Below are 23,549 nucleotides of genomic sequence, written 5' to 3' on the forward strand. Positions count from 1 at the left end.
TCTCACAACAAACCCAGAAGCCAAGTGGCATCGCTAAGAAAGATTAAAAATCGACATGAATTCTAACATCTACATTCCTAGCTGCGGTTTCCATGGAAATAGACATCTGCTCTAGGGAGAAAGAAAAGGTGGGGGGAAGCGGTGTAAGTGCTTTAAAATAATCAGTGTTTTGAAAGATTTTTTTTTTTTCTGTCACAACATTAATAGTCAGAAATGTGAGATTTTTGTATGGCAATTTCTGGTATTTTTTTTTTAATATACACCAAATGGGTGGGACCTTCCTCTGCAAACCTCCAGATTAAGTACAAAGACTGCAAGATAAAAGGCAGGTTCAGGGAGTAAAGGCCTTTGGCCTTGGGTTCCTTCTTCATTTGTGTTCCCTGCCTATCTATCACTTTTCAGCAGGGTGAAAACCTCTCCAACTTTTCTAATGATTTCTGAGATTCCACTCAGAAAAATGACAGATGGAAGAACCTGGCCATTTTGAAGCTAAGTTTGGTCTGAGAGGCAGAAGCCTTTCGGGGCTCAGAATCTGAATTATTCCTGGTCCTGTTCATAGGCTGATTGAAAACCACTTAGGTTGGCTGAGGGGAGGCTGACCCCACACAAGAGCGATTGTTAGAGAAAATGCCGAAAGAAGCATATTTCAGGCAACAGTGCATTCCTAATTGTTTGCTTTGTGCGGTGTGTCTGCAGCTTGTATGGTCCAGTTCTCATAATCCCAGGCACCCATTAATTGTATATTATCTCTGGCACATCCCTAGTAACTAACTAGACATAGGAGTCTTTTTAAATGAGGACTGTTGTGTCAGGAGAGTTGGTCATATTTATGTCTTGGTTTGAGGAGACAGAGCCTGTTAATAAAATGAAGGTGTCCCTTCTGTTTAGTCAGGATCTCAAAGAGCAGGTACCTTCGTGTAATGACCACCACCTGAGGACACAGTCTTCGTCAGAGGATGGGAGTAGAGGTCTAGGAATCATGCACATTTTACTTATTTTTCCTCTTCTTGTGGGAAAAAGGGGCCAGTCATAACACGATAGCCATGGTCAGACCAATTTCCTTTGTGCCTCTGCTGTGGTTCTGATCTGTCCAGGTCAGGGGAAACAGTGACCTTGTGGCTCTTTTTGTTTTGATTTTTAAAAAGAGCCCAATGCTGCTCTGGAGAGCACGTGCTCCAAGAACAAAAGCAGCACTTAACTGCGGTTCGTGTAGTCTAGAACTGCTACAGCTCTTCCTTCCCTGTCATCCGCTAAAGACTTGGCAGAACAGATGGAGTTGCATTTAAGCCCAGTGGCTTTGTTAGACCAAAGGAGATCAAATTCCAGAGCCTCCCGCTGTCCTGCACAGGTCCCTGGTCACCAGCTAGGGAACCTGGGGATGGGAGCGAGAACGCACCCAGTGAGGGAAGGGCCACACCCGTGACCCGTTAGGGCTGAGTGGGTTAGTAATTATGATGTCACAATACAGGTGACATGCGGGTGTCCGGGGTAGGGTGCCAGGGGGGCAGGGGCCACCCATGCAGGGGCGTAGAGTGGCATTGTCCTGTCACAGGTGCTCGGGCGTCTCAGACAAGCACGCGGGTGGGGCAGTAAAGGGACACTGCTCAGTCTGAGTGCTGCCCTTGGGGCGAGGCGGGGCACGTGGCTCTACGGAGGCGGAGTCCAGGCGGCCAAGGTCTGAAAGGTAGGGAAGGGCCCCCCACCCCGCTCCGCCCAGCCCTTTTTCTAGAGATGGGAGAGCTGGTCCAAACTCAGTCCGGGGTCCACCGCAACGCCCTCTTCCGCGGCCACATCGCCGCCTTGGCCCCTGGCTCACACCTGGGGATACCCCCAAGCGCCCCCCAGACCCCCGCATTGTCCCCTTGCCCCGCTAGCTTAGACTACACTTCCCGAGGTGCTCCGGGGTCCCGAGGGGCGGGGCCCCACTCGGGCTGTGGGGGAGGGGGCGGCACGTGCCGCCGCTCTCGGCCAATGCGGAGCCCCGCACGGGGGTCACGTGCCGCTGTTTGGCGCTTTTGTGCGCGGTCGGGTCTGTTGGTGCTCAGAGTGTGGTCAGGCGGCTCGGACCGAGCAGGTGGGTGCGGGGCTCTCTGAGGAGGCGGTGGCCGGCTTGGGGCAGCGAGAGGGACGCGACCGGCGGGAGGGGCCGGGCTGTGGCACCGACCCCCTGCTGGAGGGCGGCGGGCGGAGCCGCGGGCCCCTGAGGGGCAGGTGGGCGGGGGGCTCTCCGCTTTGTGTGTGGCTCGGGCGGAGCCTCGGCTTTGTCCCCACTCCCTGGGGGCGCGGCTGTCGTGGGGAGGGGTCTGAGCGAGCTGGAGGCCTTAACCCCGGGGTGTCGTTGAGGAGACAATAGGGGTGCCGCCCCTTCCCTGCAGGCTCCGCCGTGGTCCCCATTGTCTGAAGGGGTGGGGCGGCGCCCCCGGGGACCAGCAGCCAGGCTGTGGGCGGTCAGGGCCGCGCCGCCTCCCCGCGATTGCCCTAGCCTGTGACTGAGGGGTGGGTCCCCTGGCTTCCCTAGAGGGCTGTCCTGTCTTTGCGGTGGGGGCGCGGACGGCTTGGGTGGCGTCAGGTTGGGGACGGGGACGACTGGAGGAGGTGGCGCGGCAGGTTGGGGACGGGGACGACTGGAGGAGGTGGCGAGCCGACTGCGAGGCTACCAGGCGGCTCGTTACTGGAGCCTGCTCCACCCGCTGAGGTGTGGAGGGGGTGGCGGCGGCCTCGAGGTGTTTTTGGCGGGAGTTGGGGGGGGCGTCCGCGCTGGGCGAGCCCGGGAGGGGCGGAGTTACCCGGATAGGACCGTTAGCCCCGCCCATCCCTCCCCTTCCCACGCGCGCGGGCTCGGGGATGTGGAGAGTTCGGGGAGATTCGAAAAGGCGCGGGGAGGAAGGGGGCGGGGCCCGGGGCCGGAGTGCAGGGCGTGCTCTGATTGGCCGGGGGCGTCCTGTCCGCTTTTCTTCGCCTGGGCCAGGGCCACGCCCATCCTTGGTCGGCTGCTGAGTGTAATGCTCTGCTCGGGCTAGAGGTTTTCACAGCCTCTGATTTTAATTTCTAGCTGTTCGGAACCTGTAGTCCTGCGTTTTTGGTACTAGCCTAAGGTCTGCAAGAATTATGATCTTAAAAAAATCAACCAGAGATATAGCGTTTTTTATGACATAACGGCAGCAAATATAACTTAAAACCTAGAGGGGAGAAAAAAAAAAACTCCAGAGGTTCATAAAACTTAATTTTGCTCGCTGTTGGCAAAGAGCTTAAACCTCAGGAACAATAGGCGTTCTACATTATTGGCTAATATTAGCTTGGGCGTTTTGTTTTCCTCCATAGCAGAAACAGACAAAGCAAGGGTGGGTATTTCATTTGCACAATGAATTGTAGGCAGTATTAAGATGGCTCCGGTCTGTACTGTTGAGTTGAATGTGGAGTATCTTTTCACGGTGGGGCGGAGAAATTTAGTTTATGAAGGGAAAAAAAAATGCTTCATCCTTGTAACCTCATCTAATTTTAAAAATCGATGAGTTTTTTTGAATGGGCAAGCTCAGTTAACTTGATTTTCTGCAACCAACGTTATATTACAGTTCAAATTTCCCAACATTTCGGTATTTTGTAGATATTGATAATTTTTTTTCCTGGTTAATGATGTCTTATGTAATTCCACGTAGTGATTTTTCTGACGTTTATTTATACAGATGTGATTTGAGATCTCTTTGTGTTGGTGACATATAGAAATACCAAGAAATTGATTGCATGCTTTTGAAAATTGTTTTCAGGGCTTTCCTTACCACAGTGGATTGTGTAGAATACACTGCCAGTCTCTTGTCTTCTATTCACCATGGCTTCTTCTGGTAGGTAATCTATTTGGAAAAGCTGAAATTGTGATGGGGTTATGATGTTAGATTAGGAGATGGCTCAAGTCATACACCTTTAATTTGGCACTTGTGTTTTGGTCTTATCAAAAAGCTGTTTTATGAATAGAATAATTAAGAAGAAAAAATGATTATTGCGTGAATGTACTGAGAGCTCATAATTGTTTCATTATTAGACAATTAAGCTTTCTCCAAAGCAAAACTGTGGAGTTTGCACAAGTCTTTCTTTTGTTTATGAAAGGGACGGTCAGGTACTGATGTCTCAGAATAGTGTTTATTAATCCAAAAATGTGGAGCTTTGTTTTTCTGAGAGATGATATTTATGTAGTAATATCTTGCCTGCAAACGCATTTTCATCAGCCCTAATTTGATTCATTACATTTAACTTGGTTTTTAGAAAGTTGCAGAATAGTTTATTAAAACAGGAGAACCTTGGTTTTCTGAATTATTATAAATATGATCAACTTCAGATATCCAGGTGAAAGAATTGGAGAAGCGTGCCTCAGGCCAGGCTTTTGAGCTGATTCTCAGCCCCCGGTCAAAAGAATCTGTCCCAGAATTCCCCCTTTCCCCTCCAAAGAAGAAGGATCTTTCCCTGGAGGAAATTCAGAAGAAATTAGAAGCTGCAGAAGAAAGACGCAAGGTAATCATGACAATTCATAGAAAACAGGATATTTATTAATACAATAGGGCAAATGAATTTTATTTTCATAACAGGAAGAAAACAGAATTGTAGCTACACCATGATTATAACTGTGAAAATTACACATGCAATGGCTGGACAAAAATACCAGCCGTCGTGTGTTGAACTCCTATTAATGTGCCACCTCTTTTGTTTATATTTTTCTCCTTTAATATAGTGACCCTACACTGGGTGTTGTCTCAGATAACGGGAATTAGAAAACAGTCTCAGGAATGTTAAGTTATTTTCCTGAAGTCATACAACTAGTAAGTGTAGGAGCCAGAATTCAAGCCCACGTCTGATTTAAACCAAAGCTCATGCTTCTCTTGCTTCCTCTTTGAAAAATAGAATATTTGTTGGCAGATGATTCTTTGTCACTTTAGTTATTTTTGAGAGCTGTATAATAAAAGCATTCTAAATTGCTAGTAATGTGGTTGTGTTGCTTAACTGGTATTGTGTAGCTTTTCTCTTATCTAAGCAATTCTATTACAAAGTAGCTATCCTTAAAAAAAACCAATCAGAAGAATCAACAAATACTATGCTTGTTGTAGAAAAACTGGGAAACAAATTTATAAATAGAAATTAAAAGTATTCATTTTCCCACCTCCCAGAAATAGCCATTGCTAACATTTTAGTGTATTTCCTTCCACTCAACATTATTCTACTCATTAAGAACTTTACATACATTCTCATTTAGTCCTCTTTCCCACCAACCCTGATTGGGGTGGTGGGTTTGATTTTAAGTTGGGGCAAGTAAGGCACCAAAAGGTGAGGTGTAGTAACCTGCCCCAGACCAGCACAGCTAGTGTAATTTGAAGTCTAGTATATACACACAGGCCCCTTTTAAACTGCTGTAGCGTGTGTCATATACTTTTCAGTGACACATGCTGTGTGTATGGGCAGTGATTCAACATCAGCACTGCGAATCTTTTCCCCAGGAAGAGCAGCAGTATTTACACTTGTGCAACATCTTCTATCTGTGCTTCTATGTAGTTTGAGTTCACGGAGTAGGAGGAAACAATACAGCTGAAAGTTGGACAGAGGGAAGTTTTTTAGGAATCAACCCTGGCCTTAGTCATTAGCCACTACTTTACATAATAACTGGCTAAATATAGTGAGACTCCTATCATGATTAGTATTTTGCAAAAGAGAATTAATAGAACCAAGTGGCAGATGCTCTGTAGTTAACACTGGAAGTTGATGCTTCCAAACACCTCTGAGTCTGATAACAAGCTATCCTGAGTCTGCTGAAGGAGGCACACCAAGGTATGGTTTGGAAGTTAATGAGTTTCCACAGAGAAAAGCTAATAAGCCTTTCCTTGAAACAGAAATCCTTCTCACTTAAATGGTAATCTGAAGGCTTAAGGTTAAATTTTCTATTACTGATTTTTTTTAGTCAGTTATGGTTAAAATCTTTTATAATGAGCCAGTTTTCTTTGGGTAACTCTTTTGAAGTTAAGTAACCAAAATTCTTTATAATACAGTACCATTCCCAAGTGCATATTACTCAAGTCATCTGGACACCATTAAGCAGAAAATCTTACTCTTATAAAGATTTCCTTAAGGAATAATTGGGCAAGAGATCTCTGAACAAATATAGGCAGTTTTCCAAAGTAAATACAAATACTAGAAAAAGAATATGATTTTCACGGTATTTTATGATAGGGATAATTCAGGTCCTAATATCCGTATTACTTAAAGAGACCTTATTTTCTGCCTCTTTTCAATCCCCCCATTAAATAATATCTGTTGTAATTTTATACTAAATACATTCCAGAGAGCCTAGCCTGTTAAATTTTTTCTAGTCCCATGAAGCTGAGGTCTTGAAGCAGCTTGCTGAGAAACGAGAGCACGAGAAAGAAGTGCTTCAGAAAGCAATAGAAGAGAACAACAACTTCAGCAAAATGGCGGAAGAGAAACTGACCCACAAAATGGAAGCTAACAAAGAGAACCGAGAGGCACAAATGGCTGCCAAACTGGAGCGTTTGCGGGAGAAGGTTGGTTTCTTGCTTTGTAGAGGGATTAAGAGCTTGTGGTTTGATTCACCACCGAGTTGGGTTGAACTAAGTGCCTTCAGTTTAGGGACTTAACATGTTAAATGAGAGGTGTTTTTTTTTATGATGGAATATTCAGTAATATCCAGCAAAATTGCACGCATTCCTTGCAAGATCAGTAGGCAGCCTGGTCATTAGGTTCCCCAAGTGACCCAGGAGGTTTGAAGATGATGTTGTAGAACTCTAATTTTGTAATTCCCATGGGATGGTAATATAGGTACCAAGGCTTTGCTGGGCCTCTTTGGGGTGGGGGAGCATGACTTGATAGGCTTTTTTATTTGACTGATGATACTTACCATTGCTTTACAGGATAAGCACATTGAAGAAGTGCGGAAGAACAAAGAATCCAAAGATCCTGCTGATGAGACTGAAGCTGACTAATTTGTTCTGAGAACTGACTTTCTCCCCCTCCCCTTCCTAAATATCCAAAGACTGTACTGGCCAGTGTCATTTTATTTTTTCCCTCCTGACAGATATTCTAGAAGCTGATGTAGGACTGCATAGGTAGATCCAGGCTGTAAGACGTTGTTTTAGGGGCTAAAGGGGAGAAACTGAAAGTGTTTTACTCTTTTTCTAAAGTGTTGGTCTTTCTAATGTAGCTATTTTTCTTGTTGCATCTTTTCTACTTCAGTACACTTGGTGTACTGGGTTAATGGCTAGTACTGTATTGGCTCTGTGAAAACATATTTGTGAAAAGAGTATGTAGTGGCTTCTTTTGAACTGTTAGATGCTGAATATTTGTTCACTTTTCAATCCCAATTCTGTCCCAGTCTTACCAGATGCTACTGGACTTGAATGGTTAATAAAACTGCACAGTGCTGTTGGTGGCAGTGACTTCTTTCTATTCAGGTAACAAATTATCAAGCTATAGACACCTGCCTAGTTTATGTTTGTTCCAGATGAGGCCTTTGGGCTGGTGGAAATACCCAGCACACACATTACTGCAAGTTCTCTGCCCTCCAGTTTCTTGCTCCTGAGTTGTTTGCATTGTCTTCTTCCACAATCATTGCTTTGTTTTGATGCCTTGGCCCAGATCAGCTGTTACTATACTCTTTCAGATGTTTATTTGCAAACAAGCATTTTTTTGTTCTGTGTCCCTGTTAAAAAGGCAGAATAAAGGCACAAATGGAGTTTCTAGAGAATAGTTTAGAGGGAATCTCAAGGTCCTAGTTGGAGATATTTGGTGGTTACAGGTGGGGGTGTGTCCTAATACTTTCCTGCCATCAAAGCTATGACTCAAGAATCAGAATTAATAGAACTTTCTATGCTGCTGTAAGCAACTGCTCTGACATGATTAAAGGGAACTTTAATTATTTGCTGGAGTAACATTTGACTTGGGTGGTTAAGGTTGGCAGCTACTTCATCTTGTATCCAGAGGCTTATAATACTCACCATTATCAGTGCATTTCCTCTGAATTCAAGGAAAGCCTTTGGCAGCTTTCCTATGCTGTTTGGGAAATAACCTTAATTACATATGATTTTTTTTGCTTCCCAGACATCTGTATAAAAGCTCTTAGAAGCCAAGCACTTATAGCAAAAGATGATTGCTAATACTGCAATGGGTTCACGTGTTCCTAATGCATGTGCCTCTGCAGCTCTGGCTTTATCTTGATCTGGGTTTTGCCAAATTTATTTATGAGAATAATAATAGCCTACTAAACTTACCTCTGATGCTGTTAGGAATAAGTGAGTTTGTGTGTGCATAGAGAGACCACGCTTAGACCAGTACGTATTTAGCACTATATATAAATGATTACTATTTTCAACCACAGGCTCCTGAGTACTCTAAGTTTATTATACTCTTGAGTTGGAAGTGATTATGCAGCTTTTATGTGCCTTGCATTGACTTTTAAATTTACTTAGACTGAGATGATCAATCAGAGGAATTCTGGACAAAAGCTTGATTTGAAGAGTTATGGGCATGTAGGGCAAATAGGAATAAGATCAAATGTTGTTTAATACAGTAGCTGCTGAGCAATATCTAAAAGAGGATAGGGTGAGGCTTGTGTGTAGCTTAAGCACTGGTCATCTTTGGCTCCTGTCTCTGGTACATAGTAGGTGCTAAAAATGTGCATGAGTGAAATGGTGCCTATGGGATGTTTAAAACACCAGTTCTGAGTAGATGGGAATATAAAGAAGGCCTGAACAAAGAAATCTGGAGTAATGATTTAGGTGTCCTACAGATGGCACAGTAATAAGCTTTTGTTCGTTCATACAGGACTTTGTTGGGAAAGGAACAGACCTCGGGAGAAAGCAAGAAAAGGGTCAAGATAGGCCTGAAGGAAGGTCCCCTGTTAGTTATAAGCAATCTGTGGTGGCCCTGAGTTTATCTGAAGGCAGTTCTGACCTCCCCACCTCATGACAGTAATAAGTCACAGGAAACTGAACAGGATACATCTTACCCACAAAATCAGAAGCCCTATTTCACCTCTGACCTTTGGAGGAGGATTTAGTCCTGGGTGCCAGTTTTCTCCTGGATAAAATGAGAAGATTGGGCTTGGTCAGTTTGAGTAACTTCTACTCCAAAATTCTTTGCATCTGACTTGGAGGGGAGGAGGAGTAGTGGGTATCCACGAACTTCTAGGGAATGTCCTTATCAGCGTACTTTCCCTGGCCTGAGTATTCTCTGTCCCATCCTCAGGAATCTGCATCTATCCCAGCCGGGCCAGCCTCTCCCGGCAGCACTTCTGCCATGGGTAGTTTGTTTGCAGCCTGGGAACTGTGACCAAAGAGCCGATCCCATTCCTTTTGTTTTGAGTGGAAAATGAGGCTTGTCCTTTCTTGAGGTTTTTATACTTGGACTTAATGATTGGCCACAATAGAAAAGAGGTTTGGTTATGATGATGCCACTGTACTCTAGCCTGGGCAACACACTGAAACCCTATCTCACTCACACACACACACACACACACACACACACACACACACACAAGAGGCCAGGTTGGTGGCTCACACCTGTAATCCTAGCATTTTGGGAGGCCAAGGCAGGAGGATTGCTTGAGGCCAGGAATTTGAGACCAGCCTGAGCAAGAGCAAGACCCTGTCTCTACAAAAAAATAGAAAAGTTAGCTGGGTGTGGTGGCACGTGCCTGTAGTCCCAGCTGCTAGGCTGAGGTGGGAGTTTCGCTTGAGCCCAGGAGCTTAAGGTTGCTGTGAACTATGATGATGCCACTGCATTCCAGCCCAGGTGACAGAGTAAGAGCCTGTCTCCAAAAAAAAAAAGGTTTGAAGGATGTGAAGGAGGCTCTTACGTACGTCAACATTTAACAAACACGGTGTGCTTCACATTGGGCTACGTGCTAGGGATGAAAAGAAGGTGAAGTTAGGGTCCAGCGTGACATGTGCTTATACCTGAAGGGGGAGGAAAGTTGTGGAACACGTATCTGAGAATGATGTCAACCATGTGCTTGTACTAACCAGGTATGTTCTAGTGCTTTGGTGAAAGGAGTAAACACAGAGGGCTTTCGTGATCTGGGAAGTTTAGTGGAGGAGAAAGGACTTGAGCTAGTCCTTAGAAGTCAGATGGACCCAAATCAAACCCCCCACTAAAGCACTTACTTATTAAACACTCAGCCTGTGATTGTGACATGCACAGAGAACCTGCCATAGTTAATGGCCCGAGGCAGGCTCTCCAGGAAGGTCCCCTGCCCCTTCCTTTATCCTAAGTGGTAGAGGCCCTTTGAAGGTTTTCCAGCATAGGGATGGCAGTAGTCAGTAAACAGTCATTTTAAGGAAGAGAAAGTGGAGGTGGGATGAGTTGACTGGAGACCACTGTGGGGGCTGTTGGAGCAGCACAGGGGTGAGGCGGGAGAGCCCTCGGGGCCTCTGGAGCAATCCACATGGCTGACACTGTGCTGAGGAACTGGGGCATGTGCTGCTAAACATGGGAAACTGGAGGAGGAAAAAGAAACGACTCCACGGTTGGCTGGCAAAGCGGTGGTGCCACTGTTGAGTGAGCACTGACATCCAGGCGTTGCTGTGCACATCGTCTCCACCATCCCCACCGTCCAGAGACACAGGCTGAGGAAGGTTATGTAACTTGCCCAAGGTCCCAATGAGCTAGTAAGGGAGTCTAACCCAAACAGGAAAGGGGACTGCTCTGGCAGCTCAGTGTCCCTCTGTTGCCCTGAATAATTTCCTTGTGCCCCAAACCAGCACATGGACTCAGCCAGCAAGTGAAAGCCCTAAATTCTGCCAGTGCCACCTCCTTAAAAAGGAAATTTGTGACCATCTCTTTATTTGGACTTACCTGGAAGAGAGCTCTCATCCCCCACCTACCAGTACTTTATAAAGGTGTTCCCACCCACTCTGTAAAAGAATTTGGGTTTCCAGCGGTGTTGTAGCTCTCCAGGTAAATCTGTGCACCCAAATGACAGTTTGGCTACCTTACTGCTGATCCTGTTGTTTGAATCACCGTTAAATATGAATCATTTAGGAATTTAGAACACGAAAGCCAGGCTTCTTAAAGAGGTGCCTCTTTGGATAGAGGTTGGATTAGGTGCCCTGAAAGTTCCTTTCCAAATCAAAGACTGTGATCCTCTACCTGGTTAGACTGCAGACCCCCTAAGATCAGGGACCATGTCATGAACACGAAGTATTCCCCAACTGAGCTGAACTGACAGGCCCCAGACACACTGCTGGTGAGCCAAGTCCTGCCCCCTCGCTAGCAAAAAGCCCTAGTATTCACTGGGATGGGGGGCTTGGTGGAGGCTCCCCATGCTAAGTCTAGGTTCCCCTCTTAACCTTCTCTCTCCTTAATAGTGACAGCTAAAAATTATCTGAATGAATCCCCAGAACAAGCCTATGAGATTATCTTGCTCATTTCCCAGGTGAGGAAGGAGGCAACCGAGCTATAGTTTAGGTGATTTTCCCAAAGTGATATTAGCAAGTGGTGGAGTCAGGAATCAAACCCAAACTTTTAACCCCCATGCTATACTGCAGCTCATCATGTATTACAAATGTAAGTGGTTAATTATTATGCAATTATTTTTCAAGTGTGTCTCTCCAGGTAGAACATAGGGTCCCCAAGAACAGGGACTCTGCCTGCCACTGGATCTCCAGCCCTGAGCCCAGCTCATGGTGGGTGGTGACTATGTGCTGGATTAATTAATTATGAGTGAGTAGGTGACTCCCGCGGTCCACCTGCTTTGTCCTCATCCTGGGCGAACCCCATCACCCCGATTTTCTAGAAGCAAATGATAGTTCTGCCCTACCTTTGCAGCCTCCAAGGTGCCTAATCTTTGATGGAATCCTCCCAGATCCGAACGCACAAACTGGGAGCTGCAGCCAATATGGGTCCGCAGGCATGTTGTGTTCGCCCCATGCTGTGTTTTAAATCGTTGAATTTGTTGACAGTTCCACGTGAAAATCTGATTTCAGGCTTATCTTGAAGAACCGCAATATCTGGCAACCCTGGGCTCACAGTCCCACCCAGACGCCATCAGCAAGCTCCGGGCAGCTGCTGCCCCCTTGAGGCGGGACTTGTGCTCTACAGCCCTCCATTCCTCCCCCCGCCTCGCCTTCTGTCCTTAATGGGACCGCCCTAGCGTTTGCGGTCCCTGACACAGCCCCTGACAGCAACTCTGTCCGACCACCAGCCTAACTTTTTTTTAGGTCAAAAGTCCAATCAGTACAAAAGGACATGTAATAAAAAGCGAATCTCCCTCCCCCTGGTCCCTAGCTGTCCTCCCTTGTGTCTCCTTCCAGAGATGCTGTACCTTTGCCAGCACAGTCCCCAGACATCCCAGCTGGCCATCAGGGTCACGTGGCACTTTTTCAAAATGCGGAGACATAAGACCCTCATCAGACCTCTGGAGGTAAGATTTCTAAAACTGGAGCCCAGGTGTCCAGATTTTTTTAAAGCCCACAGTGTTTTCTGTTGCTCAGCCCACCAGAGGTCACTCTACTCAGGAGGCAACGTTGCAAACACAATTTGCACTCTCCGGCGCCCCTAGTCCTGCGGAAATGGGCCCGAAGCACCAACCATCACAGAGTGCCGGCTGCACCCTGCGCGGGGGGGCACCCCCCAGGACCCAGGCACATATTACATCCCCTTTCCTCCCTCCCCCCACGGTAGGCCCCATTTCCTAATTTACCGTGTGGACCGTTCAGTACAAACACAGGAGACCTGCGCTTGATGTGGGGCACAGACAGGCGCTCCTCAGTCCAGATGCGGGCCAGGGTGACTTCCTGTAGGAGATGATACTTGGGCCACGTTTGGTGTAGGGATTAGAAGCAAAGAAGGCACACCTCGACCCTGTGCTTCCCCAGCCTGAGACTCTCTGTGACTACCAGTGGCACCACCATTCTCCTGGCCACTGACAGGGACACTTTGTTAACAATGTATTAGGTTATTAAGTATGAAATGTCCGATTTCCATAGGCACTTTGACACTTCTTGTTTGAAAGTACATCCTCATTCTTTCAAACACATGGTTTGGCCTGTGATTATCTTTCAAATTTTTTTTAGATCAATTTTTGTGAAACCATGGAAAAGTCAAAAAGTCGTGTTATTTTTGAATATGAGTTTTATTGTGGAACCAATGCAGCGCAGACAGCTCAAAATATCAACCATGTGTTTGGGAAGGATGTAGTTAATGAACGCACAGGACGCTGATGGTTTGAGAAGTTCCATTCTGGTGATTTTAATCTTGAAAATGAGCCATGTGGGCAACCTGAGACCAAGGTGGATAATCATAAGCTGAAAGCTGTAGTGGAAGTGAATCCATCTCAACCTACATGTGAATTAGCAGCAAGGTTTGATGTTACTATTCCAATAATATTGGATCATTTGAAACAAATGGGCAAAGGAAAGAAGCTGGATAGAGGGGTTCTGCCTGAATTAAATGAGTGTCAGAAGAGAAATCGTCTCGGAGCTTGCCTTTCTTTGCTGTCACAACTTAAAGGCAAACCATTTCTACACCATATTGTTAACTGTGATGAAAAATGGATACTTCTTGACAATCGCCAGGGTTCAGTACAATGGTTAGATAAAGATGAAGTGCCGAAACACAGTCCAAAACCAAATACTCATCAAAAAAGCTAATGGTGTCTGTTTAGTGGTCCAGTGCTGGTATTATCCACCACAGCTTCATGCAACCTGGTTGGTCGATTACAATGGATGTCTACTGCAACCAACTGGATGAAATGATGAGGATGCTTGTGATTAAGCAGCCGAGATTGGTCAGTAGAGACAGGCCAATCAATCCTCTTGCAAGACCACATTTCGCACAAACAACGCTGCTCAAACTACAGAGGCTGGACTTGGAAACTCTCTGTCATCCACCATATTTACCAGACCTTGCACCAACTGACTACCACTTCTTCCAGGCTTTGGACCACTTCTTGCAAGGAAAAATAGTCAATTCTCAACAAGCTGTGGGAAACGCCTTTCAGGATTTCATCGCCACTCCTTCTCCAGGCGTCTTCACTGCTGGCATAAACAAGCTACTGTTAAGATGGCAAAATGGTCTTGATAGTTTAGGGGCACACTTTGATTAATTATAGTGCTTCTTGTTTGAAATATAATAAACTCCATTTTTGTTTTGAAATCAAACATTTCATACATCAAGAAGGCCCTGGGAGACGAACTGGTGTAGAAGGAGGGTCAAGCCATGGTCAGACCAGCCTGGCGTGGGCTGCTTGGGGTTGGCCAGCCTGGCACCCAGAAGTAGTGCTGGGGGAGTCGAGGAGCCTTGTGCCTCCTGGAAAGTCTCCTCGCGGCAGCTTGAACCAAGGGTATCAAAGCAAAGGCCCCGGGCCGCTGCCAGTCCACAGACTGTTACTGGTCTACAACCAGATAAGTACAGAAACTGAAAGTAAGCATTTAGAAACTTTATCACAATAGTACAAGGTCTGTTGAATACTGTTAAGATGAAGTTAGGCTAGAATTTTGCATCTTTTTTTCATTTCATTTTTTTGTATTTAAAAATTATTGTGGTAAAATATACATAACATAAATGTACTGCTTTAACCCTTTTAAGTATATAATGTAGTGCCATTAAGTACATTCACAATATTGTGTAACTATTACCACTATCTAGTCTATTTGTCTTAAATTTTACAAAAGTATAAGTTATCAACAGATTAAATTTTTTTTTTAATTTAGCTTGAGAAGCACTGGCCTAAATACTGACCTTTGGGCTTCCCAAAGCCTCGAAGTTTTGGAGGAATTGAGGGAGGGGCTTGATTATGTTGTTTGGCTTCACTTTCCCAAACCGTGGAGCAGTTTCCAGGCTCCCAGGCTGGAAAGGTGGACTAATGGGCTTCACCCTGGGCTGGAGGCCAGCGAGGCACCGAACAGCCTGGGGCTGGGGCAGGTTCCAGGGGCTCTTCCAGGCAGGGCAGCCCTGTGCCTGGGCCACAAAGGGTGGTTGAGAGACCATGGGGGCATTCTGTTTGGAAGCCAGCAGGCCTTCCTTCTGACTCAGCCTGGGAGGCGTTCAGAATCCCAAGAATGTCAGCTTCAGCTGGAAGGGCGCTCAGTGGTGGTGGCATCTATCTCCTTAGGTAGAGGAGGATCTTGAGGCCAGAGAGAAAGGCCTGGCCCAAGGTCACAGTCATTTGGTCTCAAATACAGGCCTTTCAATTCCCAGTCAGAAGCAAGGCAGAGATTTTTGGAGTCACACAGCAGGATTCAAGTTCTGGCTCTCTTGGCTCCACAGGGGCCCTGGGTGCCCACACCCGCATCTGTAAACTGTGGGTACCCACAGGCCGGCTGGGTACTCAGTGCTGGGTTCAGGGAAGTGTCCCTCCTCCCTGGGGGCTCCCCCCTGCTGCCCCGTCCTACCGGCTTCACAGGTCTTCTCAGCCTGCCATTTCCCATCCTTGCAGCTGGGGGACAGAGGGAGGCAGACCCTTGCCCCAGACTGGGGAGAGGAGGGTGCACCCACGGCACCGGCCCCCAAGCATCCTCTCCCTGGTAGGCCTGCTCTCCGTGCTTGACTGTGCTGCCGGCCCTGGGTGTCTTTATCTTTTCTGGGACTCAGAACATTTGCAAAATGAAAGGGTTGGACCAGAAGAATAAAAAATCCATTTTGGGGAGAGGATGCTAAAGTTTGGATACCTTAAATTTTTGTCTCTTTTCTGGAAAGTCCAAGCTCACAGCAGGCCTGACTGGGCTGCCCCCAGGGGACCAGGCCATTGGCATCTGTGTCACCTCGCTCTGTATTTTCTCACTGTCTCCTGTCTCTTCTTTCTCTTTTATGGCTAAGGTTTTTTGAGCTCTCTCTATTTGTCACATGTTGTGTAAGCACTTTACATAATCCATTTTGTCAAATCCTTAAACCAACCTCGTGAAGTAAATACAGTTCCTATCCCACTTTATAGATGAGGAAACTGAGGTTCAGAGAGGTTAGGCAGAGCCAGCAGCCTGCTCTGTCAATGCCATTTCCCAGATGGTCAGGTCCCCGTCTGGCCTGAACTTAGTGGGCTCAGTGTGGCAATGCCTGTGCTCACCTCCTCCTTCCTGTTTTTCCTAAATGGTCTCTGACTCTGCCCTCAGCGATGTTCCCATTGGTAGGATCTCCTGGCCGTCAGGGAAGAGGGTTGGGACGTTCCAGTTTCTGACATATCTCCTGTATCATGTTCCTTAACCCCAGTCTCCTTCCTCTCCTTTCTCTTTAGATGTCCAAGAGCTAGAAGGTTCCCTAGGAGATCACCCAGTCAAGTCTCTCCATTTGTTCATTCACTGAACAAATGCACACTGAGCCCTCATTCTTGCCAGGCACAGCGTTGGGCCCTGGGGACACAGCGATTTTCAAGGCAGACAAGGGCCCTGCCCGTGCGCGTGCGTGCTGGGGGAGGAGACAGATGATAAAGAGATTGTGGTGAGTGCTGTGGACAAGATGTGACACACAGTGGCTGTGGCAGGGGTGAGGGGCCGCCACAGATGAGGCAGGCAGGAGCGCGTGTTCCTGGTAGAGGGGACCATTAGTGCAAACGCCCACAGGCAGGAATCAGCAGGTGTGAGGCCGGAGCATAAATGAGGCCCGCCAGGCCGGATGAAGTGAGCTGGGGTATCCCGTGCAGGGGGGTGGTCAGGGTCCAGCTCACAGCCTGGGGCTGGCGCCAGGGTTTGTGTTACAGTCTGTGCGTGATGCCGAGCCTCAGATTTAAGAGGGGAGTGATGCGACCAGATTTTGTGTGTAAAGAATCCTTCAGCCTTTGTGAGGAGAATGGAGGGTAAGGAGGGCTGGAGTGCAGGAAGGAGAGAGATGAGGGTGGCTCGGACACGGGTTGGAGGGTTGCGGTCAGATTCAGGATCTAGGTCACAGTGCAGCCAAGAGGGGCTGGTGGCCTGGATGTGGACTGTGGGGAGAGGGAGGCCTCCTGGGCTTTTTCACGTGGGGAGCCAGGAGAAGGGAGGTGCCATCTACTCAAATGAAGAAGGCTGGAGCAGGAACAGGTGCGAGGGACGGGGTGGAGAGAAGCAATGGTTCCACTGGCCACCATGGGAGACCTTGCTGGCTGCCCTCCCACCATCGATGTTCTCCTTCCTTATAACAGAAGCCTGAAAGGTGTTTCTAGGTACCAACTTGTCCGGCCCCTCCATCCACCTTTTGCCATTTTTTCCATCCTCCTTTTTCCTGCCTGGAATGGGGACGTGATACCTAGAAGTGTAGCAGCCATATTGTGATCATGAGGGTAAGAGTCACATGATAAGATGACTGGAGCAGGGAGATCGTTAGAGCCTGGAACCTCGATGACATCACTGAACTGACATATCAGTCTTGGACTGCCTATGCCCCACCAGGTTCTTGTTGTAGGATGAAGATTAATCCTTTTACTTGTTTAAGCCACTGTTTTGTGACTTTTCATTCCTTGCTGCTGAATTAAGTCATAGCTAATGAAGTTATGAAGGTTTTGGAGGAGGAATCTGGGTCTAAGGGAGGAGAGAAGGGGGTTACCCATATGCATGGGGTTAGCCAAATCAGAATTCAGTCATTTATTCATTTATTGAGGACCTACTATGTACCAGGCACTATCCTAGGTGCTGAGAATTTAGCAGCAAAAACAAAAATGGACAAAGGTTCTTGCCCTAGAGGAGTTTGCACTCGGTATAATCAAGAAGCCAAGCCTGACTTCTGGGCTACTGCATTTTTATTTGATCCCAAGGGTGTTGGAGTTTGACATATGAACAGGTGATAGGGTTGAGTGTGGCATACCTGTTCCCACAGCCTTCGTCACCCACCCACTATGTTAGCAAATCAGAATGGTCAAGATATTTCTCTAGTGTTTTCTATGAGCCAAACACTGTGCTACATTCTGTCTCTGAGGGAGAGCAAGGTTAAGAAACCAGGCCCAGTCACACAGCTAATAAGCAGCTGTGCTGGATTGGCTTTCTGACTCCAGATACCCCACTGCACTCACTGACCCTCCCTGGAAAACCTCTTTCCCCACTTTCCCTGCACCCCTCTTTGTCATTCTTTGACAAACCGTTTCCTGATTTCCCCTTTCTCCTTGCTTTGGACAGGGACAGTGTCTCTTTTTCATCTCTGTAGTCCAGGCACCTAACAAGGGCCTGGCACCCTTCATTCATTCATCCCACTTTCCAAGATTTCTCTGTGCTGAGTGCTGGGAATATAGGACAACAAGACACACAGCCCAGGAGGGAGACAGGCAATTAACAGATGTCACAGTGTGATGGATCTGGTAGGGTAATCAGAGGGACCCGTCCAAGTACAGAGAAGGGCAACCAAGTTAGACCAGGGTGGTGGGAACCAGTCAGGGAGGGCTTCCTGGAGGAGGTGACACCTGAGCTCAGTCCCAAAGGAGAAGCAGGAGTTGAGCAGGTTAAAAAAAAAAAGCCGTAGTGGGTGTTTCAGACAAAGGGAGCAGCATGAGGAGGGCTGAGAGAGGTGAGATGGCAGCACGTGGGCGTGGCTGGACTGCAGATGGAGGGGGAGATATGAGGCTGGTAGGTCACAGGACAAGGAATCTGGACTTGATTCCGTAGGCACTGGGGAGCCACCCATGGGTGGGGAGCAGAGTGGGTCCTGGTCAGATTTGCCTTGGCACTCCATAAATACTTATCAATGCATGTGTGAAAGAAGGAATGATAGCTATGGGGTTCCGTGCATGTGTCCTGCAGAATGGGGAGCGGTTAAATGATCTGACAGTGGAAGGACACGCCAGGCAGATGCTTGGACTGCATCACTCCTCTGCGACCCTGTCACCTCTTCCTCTGAGATGTCCCTGCCTGGGCCCCACCGTCAACAGCTGGGATCTTCACAGTGGTCCCTGCACAGCCGTGCTCCTTCTTTCTTGCCCTCTGCAGGGTGTTCCCCATGGCTGCCTGAGTGATGCCCTAGGCCAGATCCTCCACCCCAGGCCTCTGCCCAGTGCGTTTGTTGCCTCAGCTACATCAAAATGGAAAAAGAAATTTCTGTACTTATTATCGACAATGGCTCTGGCATTTGCAAAGCTGGCCTTTGTGGGAATGATGCCCCAGAGGGTTGTGGTAAACATGGGACAAACATGTGGGCAACAGCTCAGAGCAATACCAGCGTCCTGACCCCAAAGCACCCAATGGAACTGGCTGACATGGAGAAAAATCCAGCATCCTACCCTCTACACAAGCTCCATGTTGCTCTGAGGGAGACGTGTTCTCTTTGCCAAACCTCTGCAGAAATCTGCCCCAACAGACAGAATATGACCCAGGCCAGGTCTGGAACCTTCAATACCCACTACGTGTGCTGAGCGGGGTGCTGGCCTCCCCGTGTGCCTCTGTTCATACCACCAGGAGTGCTTGGACTGTGGCATGAGAAACTACTCCATGAAGATCCTGACAAAAAGAGGCTTCAGCTTCACTGCCATAGCTGACAAGCGACTGGCAAGAGAAGGGCCCTGAGTTTCTGGTGGCTGGGGGGTTGCCCCTGGCCAGGAGAGGGCCAGGTGTCCAGGCATCTCCTCCGGCCCTCCTCCTGGGGCTTGGACAACTCAGTCCTAAAGTGTGATGTTGGCATCTGAAAGGACCCGTATGGCAACACAGTATTGCCAGGGTACCACCACGTACCCTAGACTTGCCGATAGCGTGCAGGGAGAAATCACAGCCCCGGACCCGATGCAATGAAAATGAAGAGGGGTGCTCTTGGCACTAAGCACTCTGGGTTGGCGCTTCCCTGCTGGCCGCGCTCTCCCCTTCCAGCAGAGGCGGAGCTGCACTCCGCAGGGGGAGCATGAGTCAGGCCCACGCACTGTCCACCACAAATGCCTCTAGGTGACGCAACTGCATGGCGTTTGCATCATTAGTTAATTCTCGTGTATGCATTCACCCTGGTAAGATACATGCACTTATACAAGTCTCATGAAACTGGACCAAGTCTTTGAGAAGAAGCCTGTGCCTGATATTAAGATCAATATTCATACTGGGTTGTAAAAAATAAGTAAATAAATAAAATGTAAGTCAGATCATGTCACCCCACTGCCACAAAACCTCCTGTGGGCTCCCCATAGTACCAAACATAAAATCCAAAGTCCTCATCCTGGCTGGAAGGCCCCGGGACCCCAGCTGGCTCTGGGATCTCATCACCTCCCCCTACCCCATCCTCAGCTCAGCGGTGCCTGCTGTTCCTTGACAGTGACACAGTGTTACCTTGTCAGCAGCACGGCCTTCCCTGATCACCCGCTCTCTGAGTTCCCTGCCCCCAGCATCACTCCCCCTTTCCTTATCCTGCTTTGCTTTTATTCGCAGTATCTATATAGATTCTTTCCCTATTAGAAGATAGGCTTCAGGAGGGTGGAGACCGGGTCTATCCTATTCCTACCTGTGTCCCTGGCATCTGGCATAGGGCCCAGCACATAGGAGGTGAAGTGCTCAATAAATACTTAGAAGGAGGATGTCTGGACCCCTGCCTGCCCGTGTGTTGGCTGTAATGACAAGTTGTCCCCTGTCCCCTCTCTCATTGCCATGATCTCTGCCTGTCTCCAGCTCCATGGCTCTGCATCTGCCACCAGCTGTTGGGGAGAGTGGAAATTTCCACTTGGAAGCTGGAAGGACAGTCATGTTCCCTGGGCTGAGCTAGATGGGCTGAGCAGAAATTTCCACAGCCACAAACTCCGTCTGGAAGCATAAGTGTGGTGGCCATGGAGCCCGAGATGGGGCCAGGGCTGCCTGTGAACATCTGAGTCTGCCCCCTGCCCAGACTCAGGGAGAACAGCTTTGTTTACGGATCTGCAGATGGGGAACCCTGGAGCCAGAAGGATCTTTTTTTTTTTTTTTGAGACAGAGCCTCACTCTGTTGCCTGGGCTAGAGTGCCGTGGCGTCAGCCTTGCTCACAACAGCCTCAAACTCCTGGGTTCAAGCGATCCTCCTGCCTCAGCCTCCCAAGTAGCTGGGACTATAAGCATGCACTACCATGCCCAGCTAATTTTTTCTATATATTTTTAGTTGTCCAGCCAATTTCTTTCTATTTTTAGTAGAGACGAGGTCTCACTCTTGCTCAGGCTGGTCTCGAACTCCTGACTTCAAGTAATCCTCACACCTCGGCCTCCCAGAGTGCTAGGATTACAGGTGTGAGCCACCGTGCCCAGCTTCAAGAAGGATCTTTAGCCATCCACAAATTCAATCTCCTGCTTTACCAGATGGAGAACTAAGGCCAGAAGGGGAAGCAATTTTTCCAAGGTCACACAGAAAGTTCATGACAGAGGATGGACCCAAACTCACTGCAATGACTGGGTTTGGTCCTCTTTTTCTCTCCCATTCCCTCCCTCCCTCCTGCCTTTCCCTCCCACTGTCCTCCAACTCATGCTTCCCAGGTGCCTACTTTGGGCCAGCCCAGTACTCTGAGCTCCCTGCACTAGCACCTCAGGCCCCGGAGGCTATGTTACCACCACCTGCTCCCGTCAAACCTCCTCCCCACACCCCTGCCTCCTGCAGCTCTGCTACACATTTAAAAATCCCGAAGCCCAGGTTGCTCCCCATACCAGTCAGATCAGAATGTCTGGGGGTGGGGGCCAGACGTCAGTAATTTTTAAAGATCCCTGGGTGATTCCATTTGCTGCAAAGCTTGAGAACCATTGGTTTCAGCCTTGATTGATGGCACTTCCACCTCCTGTCACTTGATTCCTGGATTGCAGATGACCTGGTGATTTTTTTTTCTTCCAGATTACTTTATGGACTCATTGGCCTGGGCAGGGACAGACCTTGGCTGAGCAATCCTTCCTCCCTTCTGCTCCTGCCCTTTGCCCAGCCTTGAGCCTCCAATCTGCGCAGATTACCTGGTTTGACCTGTCTCACCAACACTAGGTATTCAATAAATATTTGCTGTGGATGATGGCAATGACCTTGAGAACTTTCTGGCCAAGAGGATCCTTGATGTGGAAGAAAGAAAAAGGCTTTGGGGTCCTTTGGATTCTAATATCAGCCAGGTCTGCTTGCCTCAGTTTACCCCTCTGTGAAGTGGGGCAGTGGAGAGTGAAAATGCCTACCTTGAAGTTTGTTCTAAGGATCAGGATCAGTTGCTCTGGGAGCAGACTGCTCCTGCCCTGATGGTGGGGAATGGTGACTGTTTTGGTGGGTGGCAAGTGGGACCTTAGGAAGGAAGGTGGCCGTGAGCCTTCTGAAAAGGACCCTGCACAAGGTGGTTTCCTCCCAGGGGAAGTAAATGGGGGTGCAGAAGCTGAGGGGTGAGGTCCCAGGGATCAGCCAGAGAGTGCCACCACCTGCCTAGGAATGCAGGGAGAGGTCCCTGGTAGGGGGTTTTCCTGGGAAGTAGCACCCCACGGGGACAGAATCAGCATTTTGGGTACCTGCAGTACCCAGAGGAAACAATGCCCAATTGCAACCCCAGCGGAGGAGGGAGAGCTTTTCTCCTCTCATCCCTTCCTCCTCTATGGCACCAGCCCTGGGGAAGCAGCATGGGGACAGCAAGCTGGAGAAACAACGAAGAAGCTGATCACAACCTCCCTCTCCACACAGTTATTCCAGAGTAAAGAAGGTGAAGCTTTAGGCTGAACAGAAGATAAACATTTTGATAGCAAAAAGGACCAGACTTTTTAATGCCTAGAAGAGGAGTCTGTGCTGTACACCTGAGAGGGGACGCTACAGGAGCATCTCAAATGCGGCAGGAGGCTCCAGAGGAGTTAAAGGGGCTCCGGCAGGAAAGCATCAAGGGTGATGGGCTCCCCTGGAATCGGCATTGGGAAGCCCATCTGTGCTGCCAATTGCCTGCACGGCCTTGGCAAGGCCCTTTATTTCTCTGGGCCTTGGTTTCTCTAGCTGTGAAATGCCTCTGAAAGGGCCCTGCCAGACCTTCCCAGTTTGTACAAAGATCTGAGGTCTTTCAGTTCCAAGCAGGAAAAGTGAGCACATCCTGAGCTCAGATCCTGAAACAAACTCTGGAAGGCCTCAGGACGCCAGGCAGCAAGTCCAAAACATGACCTCCTCCGTGTAGTGAGGAAATAGAAATTTTAACATTTGTTGTTTAAAGTTGTTAATTGCTGGCCAGGCATGGTGGCTCACACCTGTCATCCTAGCACTCTGCAAGGCCAAGGTGGGAGGATCGCTTGAGCTCAGGAGTTCAAGACCAGCCTGAGCAAGAGCAAGACCCCATCTCAACTAAAAATAGAAAAAATTAGCCGGGCATGGTGGCTCATGTCTGTAGTCCCAGCTACTCGGGGGGCTGAGGCAAGAGGATCACTTGAGCCCAGGAGTTTGAGGCTGCAGTGAGCTAGGCTGACACCACAACACTCTACCCAGGGCGACAGAGTGAGACTGTGTCTCAAAAAAAAAAAAAAAAAAGTTAATTGTAACATTATTTTTTAAATAGCTTTACTGAGGCATAATTTACATACCATGAAGTCCACTTCTTTTAAAAGTGTACATTGCAATGACTTAGTAAATTTGCAGAGTTGTGCAACTATCACCACAATCTGATTGTAGAACATTCAATCATCCCATAGAGATTCCTCATGCTATTCCTGTCCAGCCCCAGGCAAGAACTGATCTACTTT

The 23,549-nt window shown here is 48.0% G+C and overlaps 1 protein-coding gene across 2 annotated transcripts; it reads left to right on the top strand.

Moving 5' to 3' along the window:
* Positions 1–1,960: 1,960 nt before the first annotated feature.
* STMN1 (stathmin 1) lies at positions 1,961–22,045 on the top strand. 2 transcript variants are annotated; one of them, XM_045545929.1, is made up of 5 exons: positions 1,961–2,074; positions 3,765–3,839; positions 4,331–4,503; positions 6,348–6,539; positions 21,703–22,045. In XM_045545929.1, exons 2-5 carry the CDS (start codon positions 3,827–3,829, stop codon positions 21,841–21,843), a joined length of 519 nt encoding a protein of 172 aa, XP_045401885.1. In that variant the 5' UTR covers positions 1,961–2,074; positions 3,765–3,826; the 3' UTR covers positions 21,844–22,045. The 2 variants fall into 2 exon arrangements, with proteins under 2 accessions (XP_045401885.1, XP_045401886.1); XM_045545930.1 differs by lacking the exon at positions 21,703–22,045 and adding an exon at positions 6,906–7,419.
* Positions 22,046–23,549: the final 1,504 nt, after the last annotated feature.

Source organism: Lemur catta, chromosome 3 (assembly GCF_020740605.2).
Source record: "Lemur catta isolate mLemCat1 chromosome 3, mLemCat1.pri, whole genome shotgun sequence".
Classification (NCBI taxonomy): domain Eukaryota; kingdom Metazoa; phylum Chordata; class Mammalia; order Primates; family Lemuridae; genus Lemur; species Lemur catta.

Bases quoted from the DNA above. Each gene is read 5' to 3' on its own strand.
- STMN1 (XM_045545929.1), top strand. The intron at 4,504-6,347 runs GTAATCATGACA...AATTTTTTCTAG, and splicing joins CTGCAGAAGAAAGACGCAAG to TCCCATGAAGCTGAGGTCTT. The intron at 6,540-21,702 runs GTTGGTTTCTTG...TTTTTCTTCCAG, and splicing joins TGGAGCGTTTGCGGGAGAAG to ATTACTTTATGGACTCATTG.